We start from the raw sequence: 26,438 nt of genomic DNA on the forward strand, positions 1-26,438 counted from the left end.
GAGTTTTGGAAGTTATATTTGTTACTTCAATTTTACAATTTTTCTTTTTTGAATTCATATTGTTTATTTTTTCTTTTGGCTATGGGTATATGATTATTATTTTTAGATGAAGGTTTATAGAACAAATTAGTTTCTCATTAAACAGTACACACATTGTTGTATGGCATTGGTTAACAACCCCACGACATGTCAACACTCTCCCTTCTCAACCCTGGGTTCCCTATTACAGGCTTTCTTGCTCCCTCCTGTCTTCCAGTCCTTGCCCCAGGGCTGGTGCACCCCTTTAGTCTTGTTTTGTTCCATGGAACTGTTCAATCTTTGGCTGAAGGGTGAACCTCAGGAGTGGCCTCATTGTTGAGCTGAGTGTCCAAGGGCCATACTCTCAGGGTTTCTTTAGTCTCAATTTTAGAATTTTTTGATCTGACAGAACCCCTTTTTTGATTCTTTTTACAAGGGGGTCAGCATCCAAAACAGTAAAGACAGACAAGGAGACTGATTTTGAATCAGGGAAATTCTCACAACAAATTGTTTTTTCAGCATATACCAATAGATTCTATAAGGTATAAATATTAAAAGGCCTGACTTTAAAGCCCATGACTTACATAGCTAGATGAGAAATACTCTTTCAAAGTACTGTAATAACTTTGGCAAACAGGTTCTGTTGTTGAAGACCATTTGGGCCTCTCACCTTCATCTTACCACTTTTTCCTGATAAGCTCTGCTTTCATTACTTTTAAGTCCTGGGCTTCTGATAATACTTTGTTTGAACCAAGGGCAGATTCCACAGAGCAATAATGGAAAAGTTTGAAAATCATTCCACTTTTGGTATGATTCTAAAAGCATCTTTTCATTTAAAAAAAAAAAAATCCTTTTCTGAGTAAAAAGTTACGTACACTTCCAAGTCAAACTTCAAGTAATATAGAAATGTTAAAAATAAAAACAAAGTGAAATTCCCTAGCAGTTTCACTTCCCGGATGGACGTAGCTGTTGCTATTGACAGTCCAGTGTGCATCCTCGAATATCCTGTTTACTGGAAGCACAAGCAGTCATTGGCCGAGTAGCACAGGTTTGAGAGGGGAGGCCTGGGAGTGGGGATCGCTTCCCTGCAGTGGTCAGGCCTGAGAGTGCCCTTCCTGTTTCTGCGCAGGCCTCTTCCTCTGTACAAAGCAGTGGGAAGTCCAGGAGACCTTCCCAGACAACCTGGCTTTTAGAAGGTGAAATTAGAGCACATGCTGAAAGATGCACAGACTGAATTATTAATTCAGCCTCCCTGTAATTTTCCTTTGTTGGTTTGTGTTCCTTCCGTAAGACTGTTGACATCAAATAGATCTGTATGTAGCTACTGTCCTTTTCTTTTCAAGAAATCATCTGGGTTAATCTCTAGGGGAAAGCAGAGGGCTGAAAATGAATGCATTTTAAAACGGTGCTCTTGGGTTATCTCTCCATGGCTTCTCTCTCTACAGCAGTGGCTCTCAAAGCGTGGTCCCTGGACCAGCAGCATCACTATCACCTGAGAACTTGTTAAAAAAGGAAATTCTCAGGTCCCACCTCAGACTTACTGAATTGGAAACTTCAGGGCGGGAGGCAGGGTGGCGGTGATCCGTGTTTTAACAAGTCCTACTGCTGAAACTGGTGCAAGATGAGGTTTAAAAGCAATGGTTTAAAAAATGTTAACTTGGTATATTCTCTCTCTCACTCCCCACTAAGTTTTACCCCAACCCAGACTGAGACATAACATCATTTTTCCTAAGCCCTGTGTACCCTTTTACATCTCAGCTCTTTCTCTGTCTAGAATAATACTCTCTGCTGTTGTTGATGAAACATCTCTCTAATGATGCTTTAAAAGTTTATTTCAGTATAACTTTCTGGAGGTCTGCCCTGATTCCTTGATCCAACTAGACCTGGCTCTCTCTCTCTTTCCTTTGGAGCCCTGTGAATGCCTTTTTCTTAGTACTTCACGTTCTGTTGCAATGGTTTTGTTTACAAGTATGTTTAATACATGTTACAGTATGGTTTTCCCACAGTACTGGGGACTCCTTGAGGAAAGAGACTTATTTCCCTGTTTATCCCCAACACCTAGTTGGTATATGCAAATGCTCAATGAATATTTATTAAGAATAAAATGAAAACTAACAAAATAGTAACACCTCCAAGACTGAGAGTTACTCAGAGGCGGACAGGTGGTATGAAGAAATCTGAGATGACTTGGGTTTGAGTTCCACTGACTGCCTGTTACACTACTTACGTAATTTCTCTGACACTCTGTCTCCTACTTTGTAAAACTGGTATAATAATTCCTGCCTCACAGGTTTGGATAGAATTCCTGACACACAATAAGTATGGCAGCTAATAATATAAAAAGTAGTTCTTTCTTGGCACATTTCAGTAATTTTAGGATATTTGTTATCCTACATTCAAGTCATATTATATGGGCATTTTTTTCACTTAAGTTTACTTACCAGAAACCAAAAAGCACATGAACTTACTTCAATTAAAATATTTAATATTTTGAGAAGCAGAAGGTAAGAAAAGTGATTTAAATATATTGGGGGCAGTAGATTTTAATTAGTATGCACTAATGAGTCAAAAAATGGTCCTTATTTGATAAATTTGCATAAATATACATAAAAAAACCCGTACGTACTGTTATTATAACCACAACAATACGTGTCTATTTTTTGAACTCTACTCTCAGACTCCTGGGAAGATTATTGGCTCTGCTGTGTGTCCCAGTAATTTATTTAGTGAGGTTTTTTTTTTTTTTTAAAACGTATACCTGTGAACATAATGTATTCATTTATGGATCTTTTAGGCCAAAACCAGATGTATATGTGTTTTTAGTGAGATACGGGTTAAGAAAATTGTATCTATCATATTTTGAGGGAACCTAATATTCATACATTTTATAGAAATAAAAATAATACAGAATCTGTCATCTGAAAGTTTCTATCGATTTATAGAACATATATGGACGATCAAGCACATTACCCACAGTGTCCGTGTTTTGATTCTAAAAGAACTGATCCTTAAAAAATAATAACAGGCAAGATTGTGCCACTGTTGGCTCACTGTTAGGAGGCAGGGGCCTGGCAGCTTAGATGAGCAGAGCTGAGTTTGCAGACCCAACTAGCCAAAGCCACTCATTTTAGAGAAGGGGGACCAGGGTCCACAGAGACCACATTGTCTGGCCTTGGTCTCACACCGTCAGAGCTGGAACTAGAACCAGAATTTCTGCCCAGTCCCATGCTGGTTGTATGACATTTTGAGGCAGTCGTATTGTCAAAGCTGTTTCATAGGTGGCACTATGATACGCTGTTTTAATGCCAGGAACTTTTTTATGTGGCCTGAAAATAAAGCCTTAGGTTTTTCTACCTTTTTTTTTTCTTTAATTCAAATAATTAATTACCTCATCCTTGAGTATTCACCCCATCTTAAACTTTGAGCGGATAGGGTGGGATGGGAGTTGGGAGTGAGGATTGGATCAGTTGGAGGATCAGGGCTTTGATGGGGTCAGGGTTATCTTCGCACTTGTTCCCTTATAGTGAGCACAGCTCTTAAAACCTGCCCTTGTCACAGTAGCTGCTTTGAAACATCCAAGTCAAAATGTCCCTTGGGTTAGATCTTCAGAATCCAAATGTTCTACTTTATCCAAGGCTCTTTGGATCAGCTCACATTTCTTCTCTCTGTGACATTGAAAGACCCATGACTGATGCAACTTTTCACAACTGACTGTAAATGTTTGAAGTTGTGCTGACACTGTAGGATTTTTTTTTTCCTTCTCTCCCAAGGTTGAACCTTTTAATGGGAGTTGGTGATAAACGCTGTGAAGGAGGAGAGTGTGTGGAGGTGGAGGAGTTTAGGGGCATGGGAATGGGTGGATGGGAAAGAAGAATTCGAGCTTGGTAAATGGTTAATAATGAAATCTACATTGGAAGGAAACCTGCTTTACAGTAGCTGTCCACATCTTAAACTGAGGTTGCTATCAAGTGTTCTTTGGAAAAATAACCCTGAAAAGATTATCCAGATTGTAAAGCCTCTTATTTATTCCATATTCTTACAGGGTGTTTATTTTCTGGAGTATTCAAGACAGATTAAAACAAATCAGTTGCCATTGAGTCAGCTCTGACTCATGGTGACCGCATAGGGGTCATAGAATTTTCAGTGGCTGACGTTTTGGAAGTAGATTACCAGGCCTTTCTTCTGAGGTGCCTCTAGGTAGACTCCCTCTCCCAACCTTTCAGTTAGCAGCCAAGGGCATTAACTGTGCCACCTAGGAACTCTCCTCAAGACAGATAGAGGATAATAACAACAAAACAGACAACAGCATCAAAATGGCAGCATGGTATTGTTATTATTAGACCACCATTTGCCATTGCACAGAAGCCAGTGTGAGGTAGACGCACCCTGATGCTGTCTGGCCAAGGAATTTTGTTACTGGATATGCCATAAGGATTTTGAAAAAGCACCATGAGTGCACCATGAGTGTAGCAGGGACTTAGAGAATATAATTTACTAAGTAATTTAGGCATGAATTATTTTAGTAATTTCATCTATATACAGGTATTTTCTCATTCAGGATCTCAGTTCCATTTCTGGAGATTGCCAGGAGGCAAGTTGGCTTAGTGTTTGAAACCAAGCACCCTGAGAGGGCAAGCCAGCAGTGTCTGGCACATCTGTTGTTTAAGTATGTCTTCAAAGGTTGGCTGGACAGAGCACCCCAGAAATAGCTTTTGTACAGGGGGTGATGGTCCCCAAATACTCTGGTGAAAGAAGTTTGGACTTTACTGACTTCTTTTTTCCTTTCCTTTTGTCATGTAAGTAAACTGAGCCCATTCTTCTAATGAAATACCTTGTATCAAACAAAAAACCACGTCAGAGAAAAGTCAGGGACAGGGACGTCACAGTGCCACACTGCATGCTTGCTGGTGTCATTTTGCCCATTGGGTTGTGTTTTAGCCCCGATTGTCTGTATCCTTTACGGGGATTATTTTCTCTCTACCAGTGCTTGGTAGTTACTCAGACCCTAAGGAAAATTCAGTTTATTCCTGATTAACCACATGCACTGGGGAGAACTGATGACCGCAAAGCACTCCTTGCTCATTGCAAAGTGGCCAAGTTCCAGAAAAAGAAGTCTTCCAGGGCTCTTAAGATAGAAACCCCTTTCAGGATTAGATGGCCACAGGTAACAGAGTTCTAAAGCAGCAGATATAGTCACACTATGTAAAAATAGCTATTTAAATAATTCACCTAAAGTTACTCTTAAAGAGAAAATCAGTAAAGCCTTGGAATAAAAAGTAAATGTTAATCTCCAGCTTTTCCCTTAAAGCAAAATGTAGGTGAATTTCAAAAAAACTGATTTAATCCAATATATTTAGATGGAAAGGAAAACTTAATATATCATGATTGTACATGGTCCTCAACAAAGGCTGAAAACTGGGGAAGCAAGGAGAAGGAGAAAATAGAATTAAATAATTTCCATAAAAAACCCTGCTTTAGGGCAGGGGTCTGGGGACCATGTTTTCAGGAGACATCTAGGTCAGTTGTCATAAAAAAGTTTATTAAGAAAACGTTCTGCATCCCACTTTGGTGAGTGGTGTCTGGCGTCTTAAAAGCTAGCAAGCAGCCATCTAAGATGCATCAATTGGTCCCAACCCACCTGGAGCAAAGTAAAATGAAGAACACCAAAGGCACAAGGAAAATATGAGCCCAAGAGACAGAAAGAGCCACATAAACAAGAGACTCCATCAGCCTGAGACCAGAAGAGCTAAATGATGCCTGGCTACCACCTGATGGAGCAGGAGAAAAGTGAGGTGCAGAACTCAAATTCTAGTAAAAAGACGAGACTTAATCTTCTGACTGAGACTGGAGGGACGCCACAAGATGTGGCCCTGGACTCTCTGGTAGTCCCGAAACTAAAACCATTTCCAAAGCCAACTTCAGACAAAGGTTAGACTGGACTATAAGACATAAAATGATAACTGGTGAAGAGTGTGCTTCTTAGCTCAAGTAGATACATGAGTCTAAATGGGCAGCTCCTGTCTGGAGGTGAGATGAGAAGGCAGAGGGGGACAGGAGCTGGTTGAATGGACACAGGAAATACAGGGTGGAGAGAAGGAGTGTGCTGTCACATTATGGGGAGAACAGTTAGGGTCATATAACAATGTGTATATAAATTTTTTTATGAGAAACTGACTTGAACAGTAAACTTGCACTTAAAGCACAGTAAAAAAAAATTAATTCGTTATTGAGAAGAATGAACAAAAGAAAGGGATGAGCGTTCTAACTATCAAAAAAAAACAAAACAAAAAACTCTGCTTTATTGGTACCGGCCCAGTGTGATGTACACCACATACATGAGCTCATTATACAAAAAGATAGTTGCAAATCCCTCCGTAGAAGGAGGCAGGGCTGCTTCTGGGCCAGCCCCAGATTTGTGACTCCAACCTGACACAGGTTCAGCTCAGCATCCTGATGTGGGATGCCGAGTCACATGGATCTCTGAGATTCTTGACAGTTCTGGGTCAGCTATTTCACTGTTGTCAACCTGAGCAATCTTTGACCCCTCACTGGAACAGAATAAGATTTCTAAATAATGCCTTGATTTAATCCTTTCTCTAAAGCACCTTCTACACAGTAGTTAACTAGTGTCAGATCAGATTTCCTAAAAGTTTGCTCAAGCTAGACCTGCTCCTCTGGGATTTGGTATATCCAATAGTGGGCAAGTTGGGTTGATCCCTTCTTCATAATGTTTGTCATATCCATTTCCTTTACCACCTCCCAAGTCCACTCCCTAACCAATTCAGAGCTAGGTTGTTGGTAAAACAGCTTCCTAGATGCAGGGCCCTTTCTTGCCATTGTCTTGTGCAGCCATCAGATTAATATTCTTAACATACTACTTTTTGACAGGTCATTGTCTTGTTCAAAAACCTTTGTTGGCTCCCCCTAAAGTCTAGACTCCTTTAAGACTCTTTGCTTCCAACTTGCCTCATCAGCCCTCTATCACACTCCCCCATCATGAACCCAAGGCCCTCACTTCCAAGTATCGGCTTCCATTGTGCATGCCGTGTTCAGGTGTAGTTACGGAGGATCTATATGCCATTTGGTGTTCTAGGTGAACTGTGGATACTGAGGTGAACCAGACTGACAAAACTTCCTGTTCTCATCGAGCTGATATTCCATCTCAGAGAGGTAGATAATAAACAGAGATGTAATATTTCAGATGTGAAACATTAAAACAAATATAAAAAGATGATGGGATAGAGAAGGACATTCAAGTTGAGGAGGACTGGGAGCCATTTGAGTGATTGTGATCAGGCAGTACGTATGTAAAGAGGTGATATTTGTGATGATCCCTAAATAAAAAGCAACACTTATCTGAAGTTCGAGGTGCTGGAGGTGAAGAAGCATTCCATGCAGAGGGAACAAGGAAAGACAAGGCTTTGGGGGAAAATAGACTGAGCACACAGGCAGGGAGCCCACTGGGGCTGGAACTGAGGTAGGTAGAGGGGAGAGTAGTAAAAGCTGCATTAGGAGTGGTAGACCAGACTCAGAACAGGATAAGAAATTTGGATTGTTGCTTCAAGTTCAAGGTATGACACTGGGGTGACATTAACACTTAGTTTTAAACCTTAAGATGATTACTCTGGCTCCTCTGTGGAGAACAGAGTATAAAGGGAAGCGAGTAGAATCGAGGAGGCCAGTGAGGAAGCTGTTGCCACTATCTAGGCAAGAGATGATGACGGCTCGGGCAAGAGTTTGTGTGGTCAGTGCGGACTGGGAGGGGTCGTCCAGTTGGAGTTTGCAATGACGGAGCTTCACTTTTCCGTTGTCTACCTATTCTTCAAGGCCATGCTCACAGTATGCTTTGTCTGCTAAGCTAACCCTGACCAGAACAAGCACTCTCTCTTTGAGCTCCTGTAGTCCTGACTGGCTGTAAAATTTATGTAGCACTAATCATGAGCCGGAGCCCTGGTGGCGCTGTGGTTAAGAGCTCAGGCTATTAACCAAAAGGTCAGCAGTTTGAATCTACCAGCTGCTCCTTGGAAACCCTGTGGAGCAGTACAGTTCTGTCCTATAGGGTCTCTATGAGTTGGAATTGACGGCAATGGGTTTTGGGTTTGGAATCATGAGCTGTGTTGATTTTTAGTTTTGTTTTCCACTGTGTAGGTGTGTCTGTGTGTGGTCATGCCTGGTTTCACCAGGTAGGGTACTTGCTTCTGGAGCACAAAGGCCATTTCTTTCACTCCTTTGTACCTCCCAAATGACACAGCATCAGTGTTTTAACATGGCAGGCAGTGTGAGTAACAATCAGGAGAGCGTACACTCTGGGTCAGATCACCTACCACTCACTGCCATTGTGATGGCAGGCAAGTTACTTAACCTCTCTGTTCCTCAGTTTAGCCATCTCTAAAATGAGGGATAATATATTTTCTTCATAATGTTGTCTTGAGCATTAAATAATGGCTATAAAATGCTTTGCATATATGCATGTAGCCTGGCATGTAAGTGTATGTATAGTATATAAATATAATAAACATATCCAGTTGCCATCAAGTCAGTTCTGACTCATGGTGACCCCGAGTATTGCAGAGTAGAATTGTGCCCTGTGTGGTTTTCATGGCTGTGACCTTTTGGAAATAGATTGCCAGGGCTTTCTTCCAAAGTGCCTTTGAGTAAGTTTGAACCATCAGCCTTTCAGTTAGTAGTTGAGCGCTTGTTTGTGTCACCCAGGGACTCCTGTTCTTCCTTATAGTCTACTCAATTGCTAACCAGAAGAAGGAGCACAAGCTGATGGGCTCTGGGTTTTGGACAACTGACCACTTGTGAGTGGGTCCCATTGTGTTAACCACTTGTCTTGATTCAGTTTGATAGTGCAAGAAGATTTTACATATAGCTAGTTATTTCCCCAGCTAAACCCTGAGCCCCCGATTGTCAAACAAATAATATATGGAAATAAATGAGAATTAATTGCTGATTATATTCTTTGATTTTACATTGTACATGAATTTGTACCCAAATGCTATAAACCAAACTTACCAATAAAGTTTTTTTTTTTAAGGCAGTAAGCAATATTACATAATGAGGCATTTCAGGTTTAGTAAATAGTAGCTTCTTTGTTATGTGTTAAAAATTACCTGAGCACTATAGGTGTTTGATGTCATAGTATATGTTTCCTGTTTACTGATCAGGAAAAAAAAAAAGCATAGGAAGTTACTGTTAAATGATAATGTCCATATTTTCATATGCATCTGAGGTACTCTATTAAGGAAACTAAGATATATTTTTATTTTTATATTTGGTATATTTATATTTTATATTTAAGATATATTTTTATCTTTATATTTCCATAATATCTAAAGTTTATTATAACTCTGAAAAGTTTTCCTATGATAACATCATGAAGGTTTCCACTTTGGTCAAATAAGGAAAAGATACACAGCACTTGATTTAGCAATGCAAGGGTGAGTTAGTAGCAAAGGAGTTTAGATGCTGTAACGTGCTCATATGGCATCAGACACACCAGAATCTTCCGTGGAACAATGGGGCGTGGTTTAGTCCGTGAGGTGAACTAATTAGATCGTGTTGCTCCCATCATTAAACACCTTCCCTAACTCCCTATGGCCTATCAAATAAAATCCTAACTTTAATACAGCATTCAAGGCCTTTGGCAGCCTGGCTCTACCCCATCTTAGAGTACATAGGAAATAGTTACTGCAACTTGTCAAGTTTGGTAAATTCAGCCAAGTCAGAGGGGGAAAGCCCTGTGCAGAGAGGCAGATTTCTGGGAGTCCACTTTTGTCACAACCCAGACTGGCTCTCAAACGTTGATGAGATTATTGATCTTCTCTGAAAGTCAATGTCCATCTCTGGGAGAAACCACAAGAACAGGTGGGCTTAGAAACAAATGGAAGGAAGAAGTGATATTAAACATCAAAAACATTAATGCTCTAGTATAAAAAATGCTGGCATCGAAGTCCTTATCACCCCATCAGAAATTCAGATCTCGACTCATGTTCCTTCTTCAGGTAGGCCTTCCTTGAACTCATGATGAGGGTGCATGCCATTCTTGCACTGTCTTACAGCCCTCTGTGCCTTTCTTCTGCAATTCTTTACCTTGTGGAATTGTATTCGTGCATGTTCATGGTTATTTGCTTGTCTGTCTCCTAGCTCAACTGCAAGCTCATTGGGGGATAGAGGACTTGTCCACCTTGTACAGTAATTGTCCCCAGGGCCAAGGCTGGATGTGGTTGGTGATGAATGACTAGGTGGGTGACTGTAGATGGACTGAGTAAGTGACAAAACAACTGACATACAGAGGCAGTGGGAAAATGTATAGAGGGGTAGTTTCCTCCTCTCTCCAGGGCTCTCTGCCTCCTTTTCAGAGTCTTTTGGGCCTTCCCCTGGGTCCACTAGACAGGGCAATGGCATTTCGGAAGTATAGGCTCTAACTCTGATTCAACCACATCAAGCAGTATCATGGGGTGTCATGCTACTCTTGGCCACCACCTGTATCTGTACAATGAAGGGCTTGGCTCAGTGTTTTCACCGCTATGGGTCTGTTTCCTTGTCCATCATGCACTGAATACTCTGAAGAGTTTTGTCTAAAACCATGATTTCCCATATGGTAGCCATAAACCACGTGTGGCCATTGAGCAGTTGAAATGTGGCTAGTCTTAATTGAGGTGAGCTGTAACTGTGAAATACTCACTGGATGTTAAAGACTTAATAAAACAATGCAAAGTGGCTCTATTTTTATGTTCTATGCAGCACTGGGTTTGGTTTTTTTTTTTTTGTATGTTGAAATGATGTAGTATATATTGAGTTAAATATATGATTAAAATTAATTTTACTTATTTTTATTTTTTACAAGATGGCTTCTTAAAATTTTAAAACTATATGTGTGGCTGGTGGCATTATAGTTCTTTAATTGTTCAAGCACAGATAAAAATCAGCACTTTCAAGCAGTGAAAAATGACCAGTGTTACAAAACCAGCCAAAAAAAAACAAAAACAAAAACAAACCTGCTACCATGGAGTTGTTTCTGACTCATAGTGGCCCTGCAGGACAGATTACAACTGCCCCATAGGGTTTCCAAGGAGTGGCTGATGAATTCGAACTGCTGACCTTTTGGTTAGTAGCCTGAACTTTTCACCAGTGTGCCACCAGGCCTGCGAAGCAGCCAAAACAAGGGGACTTTTAAGGACTGTCATTTTTATCTGTTAGTCATATAGGTAAAGGCATTATTTCTGTTAGGTAATTTGAAATACAAGGAAAATTAACAGACACTTCGTTAATCTCTGTGAGCAGTCTGAGGCTGGAACTAAAGGTTGAGCATCTCCAGGCTGCTGATCAGGGCCATGTTCTTCTCCATGTCAGAGTGTATAATCCTAGGATTGTCTTTTAGTTCCCGGATGCCATGAGATTACATCCTTTAAAGTAGTAATAGGGGTGGGGACAACATTCAGGGAACAGAGACCTTTGTCAGCAAATTGTGTGACTTTGAAATTGAGCCGAGTTTGTTGCGGGAAGCTCCGAAAAGTCATTAAATTTTCGAAGTCTCTAAAAAAAAAAAAAAAAAATTCTTTTTTTTCTTAAGTCTCATCAAAGGCTCCCAATCCATTTCAGATCACCTTGTGTGATAATAATAAACAGCCTCTCCTCTGGCTTGACACGAACACACAGGACATGTCTGTTTAAAGTGAGTTGTGGGAAAGCCACGGTCGTGAGCTGGGAATGACTTTGTCATAACCTTGCTCGGCTGGGTCGTTAATGCAGTAGCAACAGTGGGGAACCAGTGTTCACCTACAGGGTTTGTATTAAATGGCCATTCTTGGTATTGAATTAAAATTGCCACATAATCTTTGTAAATTGTACCTCTATTTTCTGTTTAAAGGCAGAAAATGATTTGTAAATGTGAGTATACTTTGAAAACAAATTGTATACAGACAGTTAAATTTTTGAGTATTTACTTACTAAGTTCAACACACCCTGCTAGGCCCACATAAAAATAGGAGAAACGATGAGTATTTGTATTTGTTCTGACCTCTAACTATGGAATGGTGGTTCCAGACAGTTAATGCTAACTGATTAATTTCAGGTTTCCTCTGCTTTGGTGGAGCCCTAGTGGCACAGTGGTTAAGAGCTTGGCTGCTAACTCAAAAAGTCGACAGCTTGAATCTACCAGCCACTCCTTGGAAACCCTGTGGGGTGGTTCTACTCTGTCTGATAGGATCGCTATGAGTTGGAATTGACTCAGTGGCAGCTGGTGTGGTTTTTTGGTTTTCTGCTGTGGTATTTCAACCTGGGAGATGGCTAAAACAATGTGTAAGAAAAGCATTTTACAATCTCTTGGACTTGGTGTGAGAAAATGAGCATTGCTAGGCACCAGTCTGCTTTTCTCTGCCTGTTCCTCAGTATGAAAGTTTTAATTTTGAAATAGTCTCTGTGGTTTATAGTGATAGGAATTTTATGCACCTAAAACGCAAAAACCAAACCCATTGCTGTCGAGTCGATTCCAACTCATCGCACCTATAGCGACCCTATAGGAGAGAGTAGAACTGACCTATAGAGTTTCCAAGCAGCATCTGGTGGATTCAAACTGCCGACCTTTTGGTTAGCAGCCATAGCTCTTAACCATTGTGCCACCAGGGTTTCCTTTTAGAATTTATATTTATGGCTCTGAAATCTATCTGGAGCACAGTAGGCAAAGTGGTTGGGTATGGCTGATCACAGGAGGTGGGGAAAGTAGTGGGAAATAAGACTGAAAGGGAGGAGGGCCGCAGATCATGAAGAGTCTTAAGTGCACTGATAAATAATTATTTGAATTGTTTCCATGAGGGGTAACATTTAAGAACTGTAAGGTGGGGGTGGAGGTGGAGATGGTGTGATTAGACTGACAATTCTGAAATGTTTAAGATCAGGGGCTTGAGGGAGAAGTACAAGTCTAGAAAGTTTTCCCAGTTGACTCGACGGCAGTGGGAGCCAAGTGAAGGAGAGGAGTGAGATTGTGGGGTCATTGGGAATAGGCAAGAGAAACATTCTCAGGGAAAGATTCTCTGTTGAGGGTTTTCGGAGGCTGAGTGCTGAGGCCAAGAATGCAGAGAAGGCAAGGCGGTGCTGTTGTTACTGGTTGCCCTCAGGCGAGCTCTAACTCTTGACAACCTGTGTAACAGGATGAAATGTTGCCTGGTCCTGCACCATCTTCATGATTGTTGTTGTGTTTCAATCCATTGTTGTGACTGTTGTGTCAGTCCATCTCACTGAGTGTTTCCCTTGTTTTCACTGACCCTCTATTTCAACAAATGTGGTGTCTTTCTAGTGATTGATCTTTTCTGATAACATGTCCAAAGTAAGTAAGCTGAAGTCTGGCCATCCTCACTTCTGAGGAGCACTTTGGTTGTATTTCTTCTAAGACTTATTTGTTAGTCCTTCTAGAAGTCCATATTCAGTATTCTTCACTACAGTTTGAATGTGTCACTTCTTCTTTGCCCTTCTTTTTTCGTTGTCCAGCTTTCACAAGCATATGAGGCAATTGAAAAGACCATGGCTTTGGTCAGGTACGTCAAAGATGTCATCAAAGTGACATCTTTACTTTTTAACACTTTAAGGAGGTCTTTTGCAGAAGATTTGCCCAATGTAGTATATTGTTTGGCAAGACCATAGTTGTATGGAAATGCCTCAAGACAAGCACAGGTCTGCTTGGTTCAGAAAAAAATTTGCTTAATGACCTCATTTCTCTCAGATCTTGAAATATCCGCTCTTATCCAAATTAAAAATAAGTAAATAACATCTGGGAAATGGCAACTACAAAAAGCTTACAGGCTAAGGTCCAAAGGAGTCTGATTAGTATATGAAAGTCTTCTCACTGGAGAACATTTTGATGTGGACGGGTTGGGGCCAGAGATTGGTAGTTCTTGCCTAGAAATTCTTTGTTTAGCAGCATCAGGCCTTTGTTAACCTGCCAGACAAATAAAGTGTCTGGGAAATTCCCAATTGCCCTTGAGGACACAGCCCACAGATCCCTCTTTTAAGAAGCCTTCTGAGCCTCCCTCATTCCATCCTGCAGGCTGAGAGGACACAGCTGGCTTCACTCCCTCTTCTGGGCTGTGGATGTACCTTGTTGTTCACGTGTCATCCTTATGGTCTTTCCCAATAGTCTGTGGGTTTTTGAGAGCGGGAGCTATATAATTTCTGTGATGGTACCCTCCGCAAATGGAGTGTATCTACAATATAGTAAGTGTTCAGTAGATTTTTACTGAGCAAATGCATGCAATTCCCAAAGTGATGGAGTGGAAAGAACAATAACCTGGACGTCAGAGATGGGACCTGGGTTCTGGTACCAATCCTGCCATTATTGTTTTTTTGACCTTGGCCAAATTAGTCCATTTTTCTGGGCCTTAGTTTTCTTATAGGCAAAGCAGGAGATTTAGCTAGAATTTAGGAAATCCATGAATGGTCTTCAAGAGGTCCCTGAGTTTCTTGAGATGGGATACAGAGGGTGTGTGTTTGTACGTGTATGTGTAGGTATACGTACACACACACTTATATGTACCGCATCCACGTACACGTATACGTATGCACGATGTTATGTTCATCTTGTCTGGTGGTAGTGCTCTGCTTTGCTCATAGCGGAGGTGCCAGAACAGTTTTCAGCGACTTCCCACACTATGCCCTGCAACAACCAGATGTTTTTTTAGGAAATCTCTAAAACGTGTTGCTAGAATTGACACTAAGCTGCAGTGCTTCCTCACGTGGTGATTCATTGTGTAAAATGAGAAATGCAAAGAAAATTTAGCTAATGAGTTCTGTTGGTTTCCTGGAGAGTTAAGGCAAAATATACTGTTAGTCTGAAACTCACCATCTGGTGGGTTTAGAATTAGGCCTCATTGCCAGTGGTCAGTGAATCTGGCATTCAGTGCTTGGTTCCTGCTTGGCCTCTGAGTTGCAGCTGCCCTGGTCCACAAGCCTGTGGCTTTGTCTGAATTTGCCCAGTATTTCCAGGTGCACCCTCCCAGTTATCTCCTCTTGGGCTTGGGTTTTTCTCTATGACCTCCTGAGGCTCTTCTCTGAGGCTGCAGGAACCACGAGGGAGCCTCCCTGGCCTGGAGCCTCCTGGAGGTGCTGCAAGGCTCTGGAGCTTTTCTTGAACCGCTGGGCTTACCTTGCACTTGGGGCTCCAGCCTGTGGCTCCTGACTGCCCTTCTAGAGCCTACCTCCCTGTGAGGGCTACCTGCCCAGGAATTCCTATTGAATCCCGGCTCCCTGACCTCCTCCACTGAGCCACATTTCCCAGACCTGTGCTTGCTGGATTCTGTATTTGAGCCTGTTATGAGACCTGAGGATGCAATGGTTAAGTGTGCTAAGCTGCTAACTCTAAGATTGGTGGTTTGAACCCACCCAGCCAGTATGTGAGAGAAAGACCTGACGATCTGCTCCAGTAAAGATGACAGCTTAGTTCTACTCCGTGACCTGGGGTAGCAGAGTTGAACCCAGTTGAAATCAACTCGACCTCCCCTAATAATAACAACAACACAAGGCATATTTTTTTATCTGTATATTTTCAAAAAAAATCTTAAAATAGCCTGGGTCGAGTAAAGAAGTAAAGCTTCAGAACAGAGAACTCAAGGAGATACATCTATCATTAATTAGCAACTTCTCAGCAGAGCTTCATGCCCATGTCCATGGCTACCTCCATTTAGTCCCCAGGGCTGTGGCTTCCTTAACATGGCCTTAGAAGGAGCTATTGTCTACCGCCTCTGCATGGGTGACTTGGTTTAATTACAAGCTACTAATGTGCTAGATAAGCAAAGAATGGGGATTTGCCAGAAGGTCTCACAAAGAGAATAGTTACCACCAGGTATTTTTATCAATGGATAATGTTGACAGTCTGCTTTTGAAAGCTGTTTTATTTCATAGCTTTTAAACTGACTAAGGGAATGTCAAAAATAAAGTACTGATGAATAAGAATTCAGGCAAAATAATGATCATCACTCCAAAACCCAAACCCATTGCCATCGAGTTGATTCTGACTCATAGCGACCCTATAGGACAGGGTAGAACTGCCCCAAGGAGCACCCGGTGGATTTGAATTGCTGACCTTTTGGTTAGCAGCCGTAGCTCTTAACCACTACGCCACTAGGGTTTCCGTAATCATTATTCAAGATAGAACACTTTGATGGTGGGTACTGGTATGTAGGTTGGGTCCAGGTTTGAGGAGACAGGCAACTCTTTCTTATACTTAATATTTAATTTTCATAATGGGTTCCTTCTTCAATTATTTATCTATTCCCCACTTGTGGCAGGCTAAGCCCTTTACGTATCTTTATACATATTATCCCTAATCCTCACAATAGTTTCGCAAGGTAAGTATTACTCATTCATTTGTTTGACCAACAAAATATTTTTGTGTTAAGTGGTGGTTATGAGCCTAGCTGTGAAGTAGGTGATGGTGGAGAAAGGAGATGATTTCCTGCCCTCAAGGCATTTTCACTGTGAGGCAGAAGAGATAGACAAGTAAACAGGCTATTAGAATGACTTATTGTGGTCTCTTCAGAGGTATATAAATTCATGCAGACTTTTTGAAGAACAAAGGTTATGCCTTTTGACTTAATGGGGTCGCTTAAGAATCTTCCTATAGAGATACCTGTACAGAATTGAAAAGAGATTTTGCAAGGAGGTTAATTGCAGCATTGTTCTAGTAACAAAATATTGGGAGGGTTCATTGGTAGAATGACCAAATTATTATGTGACATACATACACTGGAATGTCACGCAATCATTAAGATGAGTCAAGTTAGATCTGTATGTATCGATGTTTCTGGGTGGCACAAACAGTCTGTGCTTGACTATTAACCTAAAGGTTAGCTGCTCTAACCCACCCAGTGGTCAACGGAAGAAAGGACTGGCAGTCTGCTTTCGTAAAGATTACAGCTGAGAAAACCCTATGGAGAGGTTTCACCCTGTAACATATGGGGTTGCCATGAGTCAGAATTGACTAGACAGCCACAGGTTTGGTTGTGTTTTTATGTATATTGTCTTGACACATTCTCTGTGCTATATTGTTAAATGATAATAACGTGTTGATGAAAAACCTATATAATAAGAACCCATTGCTTAAAATAGTAATAATAAAAGGAAAAAAGAAAAATTCTGCAAAGTTCACACCAGATTCTCAGCTGTGGTTCTCCCAGGATAGAAGGTGAGGCGCAAGGCAACTTATAAGTGTTGCTATATTATTTCAGTTTGCCACAATAAGCACGTACATGAGGTGATAGAATCTAGGTTAGCCTTAATGTTCTGGGTCCTGTGGGGACACAGAGGACCCAAACTGTGTGGGAGATGGTCAGAGAAGGCTATCTGGAGGTAGGGACAGCCTTGGTGCCCTCAGGACATGCAGGTTTGGTCAGGTAGAGGGACATAGAACAAGAGCTCTCTGCTCAGGAGTGTGCTAGAGGCTTTCCAAGTAGACAGCACTGGAGCTGGCTGCTTCCAAGTGTTTTAACAACTTTCCCAAGTTGTTCTGAGTCCTTCCTCCCTCACACTCCACAGTCCCTATTTTTTTTTTTTAATAATTTCTTTTATCTTGTTGCTCTCGAGTACCTATTCTAAAATACATCCCAGATTTCCACCTGTTCTCTATCCCTACTGCTGCTAAGGTCAGACTTCTCGTTTCTTCCCTGGACGATTAAGACAACCTTCTAGTCAGTCTCCCAGCCCCCTGTCTGTACCCTACTTCTCTCACCCCAGTGTGTTCTTCACTTTGCTGAGAAATCTTTTGGAAAATGCAGTTTTGATCCTATTACCTTCCTTCTTAAACTTTCTTGATAATCTTTCATATCTTCTAGGATGTAATCCACCCTTCTAAAGCAGGCATGCAGAAGCCCTTGCCTGCCTCTCTGCTTTATCCCCGTCATCTCTCATGTTGTTGTTGTTCACTGCTGTCAAGTGAACCCCAACACATGGGTACCACATGCATCATGGAACGAAACGCTGCCCAGTCCTGCTCCATCCTCATGATGCAGATGATTATTATTATTACTGTTATGATCCATAGGATTTTCATTGACTAGCTGTCAGAAGCAGGTGGCTAGGCCTTTCTCCCTAGTCTGTCTTAGTCAGGAGGCCCCACAGCAACTCGAGAGCTTCCACTGACAGACGGGGGGTGTGGCTGCACGTGAGATGCATTGGCTAGGAGTTGAAACCAGGTCTCCTACGTGGATTACTCTATCCAGAATTACTTTTATTTCTTTACAAATGTTCCTCCTCTTAGCCGCTGAAGTAAGTGGAGAAAATAGTTTCATGACTGGGATTTAGTACAGTTGTTTGTTGGCCTTTTACTTTGCAAACATTCTGTTTATTCCCACTGCCCCCTTTCTGGGAGTTAATGTTCATAATTTCGTATTATTTTGAGGTAGAAATGTAGAAATTAATACATTGCATGGAAAATAGCCTCCTTAGAGTCTCTGGAAATGTTTCTTTTGTAAATGTTCCCAAATGAATGTTTCTAATGTCAAATCAGAATCTGCACATGGAAGACTTGGGAATCTGGCATTAATTTGTATACTTGTCTATTCCAAATCCGGATACACTCCGCCTTTATAGAATAAGCATTGTTTTAAAAACACTGCATTGACTAAACAGTCTTTATTTTCTTTGGCTAAACTCAGAGTTAATGGATGGACTTGTTGTACAACACGATAGACCCATAGCTGAGTGGTAGCCCCCAGAGGAATTCACTTTCAGAAATACCACGTGTTATCCATCCACCCTCTTCATCTACGGAATTTGTATACTTAGGTTGGTTTTTCTAATACTGTATGTAATAAATAACCCTTGTAAAATTAATTATAGGAGTTGGTTTCAGCTTACTGGTTTTCAAGACTGTACTTTCTAAACACGATTTAGGACTAAAGTAATATACTATTGTCTGGCTCCCTCTGGTGGACATTTATATGAACGTCAAGCTCTAGTGTCTTTTTGGAGAGAGGGCATAATTTTTGGTGATTTTGAGGACAAGGATCAGAAAATATATTCTCATTTTGTAGATATATCACAACTATTATAGACAATATCCCCCTGGAATAAAATACATCACTACCGAAGTATATAATAAAATGCATCCGTAGGGTTTCCAAGGAGCGCCTGGTGAGTTTCAACTCTGCACCTTTTGGTTAGCAGACATAGCTCTTAACCACTACACCACCAGGGTTTCCATATAATGTGGTAACAATAATAAAAGAGGTGATGCTGTTGGGCTCCCAGTGTAACTTAGACTCAGAGGCAGATTTTACCTAGTAGCTTTGTAACAGTCTCACGTCCAGATAAGAATCAACACAATATAGTGATTCATGGGTCTAAATACTATTTCACGGATTATTCCAGAACCTTCCAGAAACTGAACTTTTCACTCAGTAATCTATAGTTTTGGAACTTCAGTAAGTGGTTATTTTTATTTTGAATAGTTTATTTTGATAAATTTGTTAATATTCATTCATAATCTTGAGACTCACTGAATTAGGAAGACATAGTTAAACTTTATTATCACTTCATTATGGTGACTTAATTGATGTTGAGTTTTATCTAGGTGGGAGTATCTTGCTTTAAGAAATTGCAATTAAATTTTATTTCTGTATGATAATACTAATAATTTTATTTATGTAATAATGCAAATTCACATTTATTACTGAGATAAACATTTGATAGGTATTATCTCATTTAAGTCTTAAAAAAAGAGCCGTGGTGGTGCAGTGGTTAGGCACTTGGCTGCTAACCAAAAGGTGGGCAGTTAGAAGCCACCATAAAGATGTGGCAGTCTGCTTCCGTAAAGATTTACAGCCTTGGGGCAGTTCTGCGCTGTCCTATAGGGTCACTATGAGTTGGAATCAACTCAACAGCAATGGGTATGTCTTAAAAAGATTTAATGAAGCGGGTAGTTAGCTATTATTATTCTCATTTTACAGAGACTTATAAAAGTGAGCTTAGTTAGAAACTTGTGGAACCAGAAGTCATCCAGGTCTTCCCACTCCAGAGTTGTGAGTTTCTAATTAGAACACTCTTACTACTTCTCGAAGTAGTACGAGAGAAGTATATGTGTGGTTAATACCTCTACTAGGCTTCTACAGAGTCCGGGAGGCTTGACTCTGATGTTTCTGTCATTGAACTGAGGAATTACAAGATTACCTTAAGTCAGAGGTAGATTGCTGCTTTTCCCCACCTTTTTTTTTTTTTTTCCCCTCGTTCTGAGTAGACCTGATAGCAGAACCTCTTTGAATTTTGTTCCATTTCATTTGGAGAGTTAGGATAAATTAGGTCTATTATTGCAGAAACAGGCTTTATGAGAAAAAAATGCATTTTATGTCACTAGCTTCCTCACGTAGCCTTAGAGCAGATGATCTTAAGTGTGAAAGCTTGAAGGAAGGTAAGACTGGTGGGCACTGATGCTAAAACCATGGCACGGCAGATTTAGGTTCACCTGCTGAAGAGTTTCGTGAGGAATCTTTGAAACAGAGAATCAAGAATAATTCAGGAATCTTGTTCTGGAAGAACACTCAGAATAGGCAATTGTCTTCAAGTTGATAATTATAAAAAATAACAACCACTTAAATATTTTACATGTATTCACTTACTTAATCCCTACACGCCAACTAAGTAGGGACTGTTATTATAGGCATTATCCAGATGAAAGGAACAGAAGCCCGGAGAAGTTATTTGCCCCAGGTTACATGGCTGATGGTGATAAAGCCAAGATTTGAATGTATGTGGTCTGGCTCAAGAGCCTACACAGCCATGCAGCAATGCCGCCCATCATTCTGTGGTGATGGAAATGTTTGATGTCTCTGCTGTCCAGTATGGTAACCAGTAGCCATATGTGGCTGTTGAGCCCTTGAAGTGTGGCTGGTGCAGCTAAGGAACTGAATTTTTAGTTTTATTCAATTTTAATCACTTTGGAGAGTCCCATGTGCTTTATAGGATCTTTCAGATTTTGTAGACATAGAGGATACGGGAGCTTTGGGATCATCCAGCCTAACTCCTTGTTTTACTGATAAGGAAACTGCAGCCCACATGGTTTAAGTAATCTGTTTACAGTGCTAAAGTTAAAAAAGGGGAAAAACTGTAACCCAGGTCTGCATACTTCCTGGTCAGGACTCCTCTCACCGTATCTCTTTGGCTTCCGCCAATTTACCTTCCTGCTGCCATTGTTAGTATTAGACGAGGAAACTGGTGTTTTAGAATAAAAGTAACTTACATTTTCTGAAATACATGTCCAGTTAACACTTTTCTCTTTTCTCAGGTCATAGAAACACTATCTCGACTTTCTCGAACACCTACAGCATTGGCCACAGGAATCAGGTAAGTTTGTTCCTCTGTGGGACCCGCTCCTCTCATGTGATCCATTCAGTTCAATATCATGGTTATAAATCAAATGGCTACTGTTTGCAAAGCACCATGAATACTGGGACTGCGTCTCATCCATGCAGATTGCCTGGTATATAGCTGCCCACTGTATCTTAGAAAATTATTGAGCAAGTATGAATTTATTCGTAGAGTTACATACATAGATGCATTTATAGACTAACTGCACATTGGTTAAACATCGTTCTCAGTTCACTAGTGACTGTCACTGATGTAATTCTTTAACTTTCTGCAGCATTTCTATACATGAAGTTCATAAAGATAGACACAAATGCTTAAGTAAATAAGTATTTTAAAGATGTTGCTGTACATTTGTTTGCTGTAGAGTGTGTTATTACCATCAAAAGCTATAACAATAACTCATAGCTTTCAGGAGTTTATTTAAGAATAACAAACCAAACCCAGTGCCGTTGAGTCGATTCCGACTCATAGTGACCCTAGAGGATAGAGTAGAACTGCCCCATAGAGTTTCCAAGGAGAGCCTGGCAGATTTGAACTCCCAACCCTTTGGTTAGCAGCTGTAGCACTTAACCACTATGCCACCAGGGTTTCCAAGAATAACAAAGCATGTCTAAAATAATATGAGCACAAGAATGTGTACTGAAAGTTTGGCAATAAAAGAAGAACTTGGAAGTAAGTTGGTTAAGTAAATTATGTCATCTTTATGCAAGGGAGTAGTATGCAGTCAGTAAGCATGGGGATGTAGTTTTTTTTGGGGGGGGCTGTTTCTGTTTCAGATATTACATACTCAAGTTAGATACGTCAATAAAGATTAATTATAAATACCATTAGGGAATAAAAAAACTGTCACTAGCCAGATAGCCGGACCTCATGGAAATGGAACAGATTTTGTTTTTTATCTTGTTTTCTCAAGGTTTCATACTGCAGTCTCCAGTCATTATAGGGCTCTGTGACCCTTTGTCTCTGCCTCTGTTGCTTCCATTTTTTCTCTGCCTAGCTCACATTCACATTCTAAGGGAGAAAATCTAAGCACTGCTTAAAGCACCAGTCAGCACTGGCCAGGCTCCCTGGTCACTAGGTACAATGCACAGGGAACTCAGGAAAGATACCCTGTAGACTCTTTCTCAGAATGGGCCATGAACTTGGAAGCTTTCTACAGAAGCAGTCTACAGACTGGACAAATGTTCAATACTTTGTAATATATTCTTAATTACATAAATATCTTTCCTTGCTAAGATATATTTTATGTTGTAATATGTAAACAGATTTTGAAGCAGTATAACTTTATTTTTATATGCTTAAATATTTTTTAATTCTGAAAAGATATGTCAGAAGGTTTTATTTTCTTTTTTCCTTTTTATCTATGTTTTCTACAGTGAACTTGTAGTGTTATGTAAGTATGATGAAATGTGTCTAAAGTTTGAAAATTTTGAAGCACTGGCACATCTCACACTTTAATTTATTTGAAAAACATAAGTTCCTCAAATGTCTTAAAATTTTGATACTTAAACTAATGTGCAACTCTGCTTTTCAAGATAGTTATTTAGTAATTCTTTAGTGATTAGGAGCCCTGGTTACTCAGTGGTTCGAGGCTCAGTTGGCAGTTTGAACCCACCAGCTGCTTCTTGGAAACCCTATGGGGCAGTTCTACTCTGTCTTATAGGATCGTTATGAGTTGGAATCAACTCAAAGGCAATGGGTTTGGTTTATTTAGTGATTATCTTGATGAATCCTCTTATAAGCTTTTACAAAACATGTGACATGTTGGCTGCATGTAAACAAAGTAAAATTTTTGACACAATCACAATTACTTTGATTTTTGCTAGGCATAAATTTAGGGCATTATGTTGGTTATACGGAAAAAAGTATATAGTAGCATGAGATAAACAAGGAAGCCTGTGGATTGAAGTGTGATTTTCTTTGGACAGGGATAAGGAGAACAACTTTTTTGTCCCTGAGGTCTGGTTGACTCATTTGTCCAATAAATGAAACTAGAAGATATAATTTAAACACCTTAAAGTCTGAGTAGAAAAACGCATCAGAGCTAATAATCATATGCAGTGGGCACAGTATTTTTGTCCCCTGGTAATTTTCACCAGTACTCGTGAACTGAGTCATGGAACGATGATTGTTACCACGTGATCCGTCATTTGGGTCAGATTCTATAGCTGAGAAGAGAGAGTGCCGAAGGCAAGGGCGCCTGCGCAGCTGCTTGTTGCTTTCTGAATTGAGAAGCTGCACTGGGTGCTCTGTGGGGACCCTGCAGATATGTGGTAGATGGGAGATGAGATAAGCATATTTATATGTCCCCGGCTGTGCACTTAGGAGGCCTGGTGGTGGTGCAGTGGTTAAGCGGTCGGCTGCTAACCAAACGGTCAGCGGCTCGAGCCCACCTCCCACTTCATGGAAGAAGGTTATGGCAGTCTGCTTGCATAAAGATTACAGCCTTGGAAACCCAGTGGAGCAGTTCTATTCTGTCCTGTTGTTATGAGTCAGAATCGACTTGATGGCAACAGATTGTTCTGGTTTTAACTGCACACATGACTGCAGTGAGCATCGGTAATTGTTGCGGATGACTTGGGGTAACAGGTGCTGCACCTCCCCGGGGGACCCCAGACACAGCTGCAGGGTGGACACTTTGCGGGGAGCCCTGGACGTTGTCTTAGACATAGTGACTGATCTACAGACCAGCTTATGTATTTAGTGAGACATAAATGCCCAGCCCGGTTGTTGTTCATTCACCCATATTGTTTCTTTTCCCCTTCTAGGCCCTTCCCGACAGAAGAAAGCATCAATGATGAAGACATCTACAAAGTCCTTCCTGACTTGATAGAGTATGTTGAGTATTTTCAGCAAAGCTGAACCACTGCCAGTTTTTTATATGCGTTGTGGATTTTAATCGTTGATGTTAAAATAAGCTTTCTGAAGTAGAAAAGTGGTTTGTGATTAAGACACTGAAGAGTTAACCTTAAGCTGGTGATCGAAAGCTTTCCAAGAAAATATACTTCGAGTTTTTTAGTTCTCGTTGTATGTCGCACATTGTGCAAGTCCCTATGAAGAGAAGTAAAGAAACGTACTCAAGTAGAGTAAAATTTGGAGCCTTCTCAAAGACATCATAGTGGGAGTAGTTAAAACCAGAACTGGACAATTAGGGAACAATTACAAGAGTTTTAGAATCTACTATTGGAGTCACGGACAGATAGTACATGTGTTATAAGTTCAAGGAAGGACAAGATCACTGTGGGCTGCGGTTCCTCAGGGATGTCTCATTAGGTGGTTTTTATTCTGAGCAGAGACTCCTTTTGGGTTTATTATTTGTAGTTAGGAAAGGCAAATGTTAAGTCCTTGCAGCCGATTATCTTCTGCTGACTGAGTGCCTTGTGCAGATGACAAATAATCAGGAAACATGGCCCCCAGCCCTCGAGGAACTGATAGTATAGATAGGCATGTTTGTAAAGAATTATAATAAGAAATAGATTATGCTCCAAGAGAGACTCAAATCCTGTGGAAATTCATCCATTCTCCACCTAACACAACACACTGAGCTTGTTCTTGCTTTAGGGCCTTTATTCCTGCTGTTCCATCTGCCCATGGGAGCAACTCCTCAACATTCCAGCCTTTGTTGAGGTATCCCTCTGCAGAGAGGACCTCTCTGAGCACCGTGTCTAAAATTGGCACCGCTTCTTCACCCTTCTATGTTTATACAGCTCTTACCACTGCCTGAGACAATCTTCGCTTAATTTACTGTCTGTCTCCTTGTTAGAAGATGAACTTTGTAAGGTCAGGGAGTTTGCCTTGTTCCTGACTCTGTTTCTACAACTTCATACAGATTGGTGCATAGTAGGTCCTCAGTAAGTATTTGTTTTCTGAATGAATGAGCCAGAGCTGCATTAAACATCATCTGTTTTTCAGGCACCATGCTTCAGGTTGAGCTATCTAGTCAGTTAATAGGAAGAGCTTATTAAGTGCTTGTTTCCATGGTAAGCTTTCCATGTACTATCTCGTGTCATGCCCTAATGATATAAAATTTGTTACTACTCTCTTCACAATTTACAAATGAGAAAATAAAATCTTGAAAGCTAAGCAACTTGTTGAAAAGCAAAGGTGTCACTTTGAAGACTAAGGTATGCCTGGCCCAAGCCATGATGTTTTCAATCACCTTATGTGCATGTGAAAGCTGAACAATGAATAAGGAAGACCAAAGAAGAATTGATGCCTTTGAATTATGGTATTGATGAAGAACATTAAATATACCATGGACTGCCAGAAGAATGAACAAGTCTGTCTTGGAAGAAGTCAGCTAGAACACTTCTTGGAAGTGAGGATGGTGAGACTTTTGTCTCACATGCTTTGGACATGTTATCAGGAGGGACCAGTTCCTGAAGAAGGATATCATGCTTGGGAAGGTAGACAGTGAGCAAAAAAGAGGAATACCCTTTACAAAATGAATCGACACAGTGGCTGCAACAATGGGCTCAAACATAACAACAATTTTGAGGATGGTGCAGGACCGTGCAGTTTTTCCTTCTCTTGTAAATAGGGTCACTGTGAGTCGGGACCGAATTGATGATCAAGAAGAAGTAACTTGCTGAAGGTCATATCATAGTAGTAATCTTTGGATTTGAACCTGGACAGTTCTTATTCCAGGCTCCTAATCATTATGTTGCCTCTCAGATGGACCCTGGAGTGCTCCTCAAAGAGGTTTCAGTAGAAGAGCTAAGTTGGTGAGTGCTGATGGGAGCCCCAGGGCTGGCCAGCAGCTCTTCCCTGAGCAGGTAGCATTTGAATGGGCCCTGAAGTCTTATATTTTAAGTTGCTAAGAAGAAGAGTTTGTTTGTTTTCTCTTAAAATTTCCAAGAGTTCACTGATGCAAGGTAGATTCTGATTGTCTCAGTGAATTGGCTACAACCTTCATAAAGTAACATAAGATTATTCATAATTGATTGTCTTAGATTAAAGTGTTAGGCAGAATATAATATTTCTATCATTTGTATCTACTAATTTTTATAACCTTCTCCCATCCTTTCTGCTCACCAGTTTTTGTAGGCAGGGTTGATGTCCCAATA

The 26,438-nt window shown here is 40.7% G+C and overlaps 1 protein-coding gene across 3 annotated transcripts in view; it reads left to right on the forward strand.

Moving 5' to 3' along the window:
• Positions 1-26,438, forward strand: part of VAV3 (vav guanine nucleotide exchange factor 3) — a 418,482-nt gene that overhangs the window by 174,163 nt on the left and 217,881 nt on the right. For all 3 annotated transcript variants that reach the window (XM_003409531.4, XM_023547427.2, XM_010589521.3), the window contains 2 exons: positions 21,290-21,348; positions 24,141-24,206. In XM_003409531.4, the coding sequence (XP_003409579.1) occupies positions 21,290-21,348; positions 24,141-24,206 (125 nt within the window). The remainder of the gene's footprint in view (positions 1-21,289; positions 21,349-24,140; positions 24,207-26,438) is intronic.

This window comes from Loxodonta africana, chromosome 3 (genome assembly GCF_030014295.1).
Source record: "Loxodonta africana isolate mLoxAfr1 chromosome 3, mLoxAfr1.hap2, whole genome shotgun sequence".
In the NCBI taxonomy this organism is placed as follows: Eukaryota; Metazoa; Chordata; class Mammalia; order Proboscidea; family Elephantidae; genus Loxodonta; species Loxodonta africana.